Raw genomic sequence first — 6227 nt, forward strand, 5'->3', positions numbered from 1 at the left:
GTTCCACTGGGCTCTGCTCCTTGTGGCTGCCCTGGCCCCACTGGGGGGATATGTCCTGCAGGGTGAAAGCTCAAAGCTAATTCCATGTGCAATTTTGGGTTTGTTATATTTTTCCCCCTCTTTTTTTGTTCAGCTCTTTTCCCTCTTTTTTTCCCAGTTATTCCTCTGCTCCAGCAGAAATATCCTTTTCCTTTTAGAGAAATGTATTTCTAGTTTGAACCCAGATTTGATGCTGAAAGGTGTGAGTTGAAACGAGTGCTCAGGGCTAGGGAAGTGAATTTGATCCTTGCAACACTTGAGCCTCCAGAGTTTCACTGAGGCCTGGATTCTTGTAGCTGTGATTTCTGTTTCTGTCAAACAGAAACTTTGATTTCTTCCTAGCATTGTGTTAAATCCACACCACTGATAGGATAAAATACCATCTCAAAAGCTGGTTTGGACTGGGCCCATGTTCTAATCCAACACACCCTGCATCCCAAAGGTACTAGAAACAAAGGTTTAGATTGATTATCTTTTCTCTCTAAAGGCTTTGTTTCTTGAAAACAGTGCACTGTATGGCTCATGGAGAAGTCTTGGGGTGGAAAAGCAGTTTTCCTGCCTCCTCTTCCCTGGGGTTTATCTGACTCCAGTGTGACTCTTCCCACAAGAACCAAGTGCAGCTCCAGCAGGGCCCAGGAACTGCCAGCTCAGCAGCGTGCTTGGCACCATAAAACCTGCACCTCGACCTTCCCTAAACTCTCCAATTCTTTTCCCACAGTCATTTTTGATCGTGGTAAATTAAAGTTCCTCTTCCTAGAACCCCTTTTTAATATGGAAAATGGATTCCTAGCGAGCAGCCCTTTCCAGCTCCCGGAGAATGTGCCTGATGTTTTTATTGATGTTCTGTGCTGACGCAGCCACTGTTGCTCTTGGGGCTGTTCATTGCAGAAGCTGCCACAGCCATGGCTCAGAGCTGTGTTTTTGCACTTGTGTGGTACCGGGGGAAGGAAACCAGGCAGGAATCAGTGAGCTCGAGCTGGGTCTCCTGGTGTTTATGTGCGAAAAACTCCTACAAAAGTAAATTACAGTTTGAAAGTAGATAATTGGATCTTTCTCCTGGTGAGAAGTTAACTGGGAAGGCTTTTGAAATCTGAAACTCCTCGGCAAACTGCTCAAGCAAAGCCCTCGAGGCAAAAACGTTTATTAGGAAAAGTTTAGCTGCTGGAAGAGCTCAGCGGGTGATGATGAGCAGCAGTTTCACAGCTCCGGTGCCAGGACACAGCCTGAGCTGGAGCCAGCCTGGAGCCAGGGCACCGGAGAGCTCCTGCCACACCCTCGGTGTCACCTGGAGGGGCTGTGTGCCACCAGCTCGGGCAGTGCTGCTGGCACTGCCGGCTCCCTGAGGACACAAAGTGCATCCAGAAGCAGGGAGCTCTCACCAGGGAGCCCAGTATTGGAACTGGACATCCTGGATCCTGCGGGAGAGCCCTTCCCTGCCCCTCACATCTGCTGCCAGTGATGCTGAAAGCCTCCCCTGTGCCAGGGCCGTGCACAGAGGGGATAAAAACCCTCTGCTCTCATCACTTGCATGGGTGTAGCTGCTGCTCACTGGTAATTTGGGTTTGTCTCTGCTGCTGTGGGTGTTCATTAGCAGAATTCATGAAGTTATTCGGAGTCTTGCAGATCCCAAACCCCTTTAGAGCCAGGTGATTTCCTCTTACCTCTTAAACTAATACTCAAAAAAAATTCTAAAGGACTGGCATCATCCCATTTGATAATTAACCCTCTGACACGCCTTGCAAAGGAGTGTCTCAAATCCTAAAAACCAGGAAAATTAGGCTGTTCATAGCTGTGCTTTCCATGAGGGAAAACACGAATTCCTGCTCAGGCAATTTTCCTCATAACTTCTCTGTTTTTGACACAGCTACCTTCACTTCTGTCAAGATATTGTCCTTAGTAAAGGAAACCTGGAAAGTTGGGGCTTCAGCATCGTGGGAGGCTTTGAGGAAAGCAAAGGAAACCAACCCTTCTTCATCAAAACCATCGTGCCCGGGACTCCTGCATTCCGGGACAGGAAACTCAAGTAGGTGTGAGGTGCCCGGGGAGCCATCCCCACCAGCGGGGCTGCGGGATTTCCCACCTTGACCTTTGGCAGGAGCTCAGCTCCAGTTAATCACTCGGTCTTGCACTCGTTTGAAAGTTAATACTGTTGCCAAACTTGTAACAAACTGAGGCCTGCGTTAAGCAGTGTTTTGGTTTCTCCATAAAGGTGCAAGGAAAAGCAATTTACAGCCCTTTAAAACCTAACTGTGAAGGGTTTAATTGAGGCATTAGGTAAAAGTAGAAGGGGGATGTTTGAGATGAATCTTGGAGGTTTCAGACTATAAAACCCCTTGGATTAGGAAAAGTATCCCAACAGAAGCAACAAAAGCCCTCCTGTGCAGGAGCCTTAACTCCAGCTTGGCTCAGGTGGTTGGTGAGAGATCCCAGTGAGAGGAGCAGGCTGGGGCTGCAGGACCCCACCGGCTTCTCTGGGCTGCTGAGCTGGCTCCTGGGCACCCAAGGCTGCCAGACACAGGGAGGGAACACAGCTGGGACACAGCTGGGTGCAGGGAGCTGGGCTCTGCTCCCAGAGCTGCATGGGAGCACCGGGCTCAGCTGGGCTCTGCTCCCAGAGCTGCAGTGCTGGGATGGGGCTGTGGGGGCTCTTGCAGCCCCCAGAAAGGGCTGGGTGTGCCAGAGAGGGGCAGGTCCCTCCCACAGCCCTGCTGGTGGCAGTGACCTGGGCCAGTGTTCTACCAGCACAGCTCCCCTGCTGCCTGCCCTTCACCCCAGCACAGCAGTGTTCTCCTCTTCCCTGCCCTCTGACTGAAGAGAAGAAGTTCTTCCAAGGAGGAGTTGATGGTTGGGTGCAGGGTTGATGATGCACCCAGTGCTGACTGGCTCCTGTCTTTGGGCAGGTGTGGAGATGAAATCGTGGCAGTGAACGGAGTGCCAGCAATTGGAATGAGCAACTCAGAATTGATCCCAATGCTGAAGGAGCAGAGGAACAAAGTCACCCTGACCGTGGTGTCCTGGCCAGGGAGCCTGGTGTGACGGCTCCAGCAAAGCCCCAACACTTCCAGGTATCCAACAGCAGCTGGGCACCACCCAGGCCCCACCTGACAGGGAAACGGGGACTGCTCCACTCCTGCTCCTGGTGCATTGCCTTGGAAGACTCCTCGCTTCCTTTTTATGGAAAACATTTTACCAACAAATCTGGATGTTGAATTCAAAGTAAGGGTTAATCCAACAGTTGGAGCTTCCCAGGCTCATTAAAGCTCCTCAGGATTGGTGGTGCACAGAAAGTTCTTCCCAGTGTTTCTCCACAACTGCCCTGGAGGCTGCTGAGGCTTGCCTTGATGTTAGGGCTCTGCTTTCCATTGAGTATTTGAACAGGTTAAAACAGAGGCGTTTAGAAGCAGCTACTGGATCTGTAAGGATGGGGACCCAATTTAGGCATTTCTGTCTATCAGGATTTGCAGGAGCATTTTTAGGTGTCAGGAACCCAGGGGATGTGTTAGAACATGAAAACCCCACGGTAACTCAGAGCTGCTGGGGCAGCCTGGGGGAGCTGTGTTACCTGTGTGAGGGTCCTGGCACAAATCCCAGTTCAGGATCCTGCCAACTCCACTGATTTATTGCAAAGGGACAACTTCAACAGCTCAAAGAGCCACTCTCAAAGGCAGCAGCAAGAGTGGTTTCACTGAAATATGATGCAAAATGTGACTTTACCAAAGGTCAAAGGCAAGGTTCACTTATTGCACACAAGTTTCCCTGGTTTTAGGATTGATAAAAGCAGCTTTTTGCCCAGAAGGAAGGTGAGGAAGGGAATGGGCTGGTGTCAGACACCCCTGGCCCAGCCTGATGCCTGTCTTCTTTTTATGTTTCCAGTGATGAAGGGCAGAGTTCAGGCAGGGGCAGGAGCACCTGTACTCTCAGGCAGGTGAGATTTCTCCTGCAGTTCCCTGCAGCAAAATATCAACTTATGGAACCAGGGGAAGCTCAAAGGATCCTTGGCTGCAGGAAAAGTCACCTCCAGCAGGAGACTGTGCCCAGCCTGGCTGCAGTTCAAACCCACTGTGCAGTTAAAATTTACAGTTAAAGAACTGAAGGCCAGGCAGGGTGCTTTGACCTCTGACACTGTGAAAGTTTTACTTGCAAACTCCACCTGAAGCAATTCCCTTTTTTAGCAGCAGCAGCAGTAGAGATGATGGGTTTTTCTCAAACCAGGTTGCACTGAGAGGTCTTTCCTCCTGTGCTGCCTCTGCTGCACCTTTTGCAGCACCAGTTTTGTAAGAATCCAAGGAGTCTGTCCCCTGTCCAAGTGCTGCCTAGAATGAATGTTTAATTCCTTGTAGCAGCCCTGCAGGAAAGAGCCCAGGCCTGGCTGAAGCTTCTCCTGGGCTGGCAGTTTGTCATTTGCTGTCCCTGGGCCCTGTTTACACACAGTGACTTCACCTCCTGTGCTGGGAGTGCAGCAGGGCCTGTCCCAGAGCCCAGGACACACAGGAACCTCAGCTCCATCCTCCCAGCAGCCCTGCTGGGCTGAGCAACACCTCTGGGGACCCTGACAGCACAGCTGGGGCTACCTGGGCTCCTCTCCTCTTGCTCTACTGGGCAGTGCTGAGACCAAAATCATCCACACAGAAAACTCATCGCTGACCTCGCTGGGACACAAAACCATGAAGCAATTTTTTATCTCTTTCCAATCAATGTGCAGAATCTGTGCCTGGAACAGTAAATAGTGATGTGGACAGAGAGAGGGTGATTCCCACTGCCTGCCCCAAACGTGGGGAAGGGCAGGAGGGAGGAGCTGTGCAGCTGCTGGGCTGGCAGTGGAGGGAGGAGGAGGCTGCAGAACCGTTTTTACTCCATCTCCTTTCAAGGTGCCTTCAACCTCACCAAAATGTCCTCATAATTTAAATTTTGTTTCCTAAATCAGCTTGTTAATAGATGTTGAGTTTGTTTTGATGCCTTTATAAATTATTGTAATATTGCTGAACAATATGCATTCCAAGTGTGGTTTTTACCCTTTTTTCCATGTAGAAACTAATGCCCCCAGAACAGGTCACCTCAGCAAGACTGCTCCAAAAAGTGACCCTGTGGCAGGAAACAGTGTAATTAATTGTCTTAGCTTCTCCCAGGAAAGGAGCTGGACTATCCTGAAATACACTGTGGCTGGGAAAAATCCCTCAACAACAGTAAACCCCACATCCCAACACCACTAAACCTGCAGCAGCTTTCTGCTGCCAAGTACAGATTACTTCCAACACCCCACCTTCACATTTCCCTGATAGTAAAGGCAAACATTTTACTTCCATTTAATGAAAAGAAACCAATTTAAAAGTACTTACCTCAAATTCACAGCTGCTCCTGGCCCTAAAAGCCTGCCCCCCACCTCAGCATACTCTGTGACTTGGGTCCAGCTCATTCAGGTAACACAGGAGGAGGTGCAGACTGGATGTGATCACCATTACCTGCAGGAGCTCAGGGCGTGGGTGTGGAACAGCCCTGGAGAGCCACCAGGGACACCTGAGCATGCAAAGGTGGGAGAAATGTCCTTGTTTGGGGCCAACCCCCCTCCCCTGGGTGCAGCATTCCAGTGGAGCACGGGTCCTGGTCCAGGCAGGGAGAGGCAGCTCAGAGGGGGCTGGGGGCACTGCCAGGCCCCCCTGGCACTGCCTGCCCCAGCCTGGATCAGGGCAGAGTTCTGTGCTGGGAGAGCCAGCAGCTCTCACCCTCAGCAGCTGCAGGCTCCCGAGGGAGGCTGGCCAGGGCTCTGGGCCCCTCTGTCTGAGCAGTGCCAGGGGGCACAGAGCAAGCACTCCTGAATCCTCCTCACCACTCTGGCTTGGATTTCTTCTCCCGTTCATCCCATTCTCCTAAAAGCTTTTGGGCACTCCCAGCTGGAGGCCAGCCCTGAGCATTCCCTTGTTCCTTGCACAGCCAGTGCCAGGAGCTGGGAGTGCTGCAGGGGAGCAGGGGGTGATGTTCCTAAATCTGGGCTCCACCGTGGCTGCAGAGGCAGATTACAGGAAGAGCCTGCAGCCTGATCCCAGCTCACCCTGGCTCAGTGCACACACATCTCACATTGAAAAACCTCCATGAAAACCAAAACCAGCAGCAGTCCCAGTTCTCCTCCTCCTCCCCTGGGCTCTGCAGCTCCAAACCCATCGCTGCCCTGCCACCATGCTGAACCCAGACCA

The 6227-nt window shown here is 51.5% G+C and overlaps 1 protein-coding gene across 2 annotated transcripts in view; it reads left to right on the forward strand.

Annotated features, from left to right (window-relative positions):
• Positions 1-5026, forward strand: part of LOC120512587 (ligand of Numb protein X 2-like) — a 29606-nt gene extending 24580 nt beyond the window's left edge. For both annotated transcript variants that reach the window (XM_039731050.1, XM_039731051.1), the window contains exons 9-10: positions 1904-2062; positions 2940-5026. In XM_039731050.1, coding sequence (XP_039586984.1) covers positions 1904-2062; positions 2940-3075 — 295 coding nt within the window. In that variant the 3' untranslated portion in view covers positions 3076-5026. The remainder of the gene's footprint in view (positions 1-1903; positions 2063-2939) is intronic.
• The last annotated feature ends 1201 nt before the right edge of the window (positions 5027-6227 follow it).

Source organism: Passer montanus, unplaced genomic scaffold (assembly GCF_014805655.1).
Source record: "Passer montanus isolate IOZ18808 unplaced genomic scaffold, ASM1480565v1 scaffold76, whole genome shotgun sequence".
NCBI classification, from domain to species: Eukaryota; Metazoa; Chordata; class Aves; order Passeriformes; family Passeridae; genus Passer; species Passer montanus.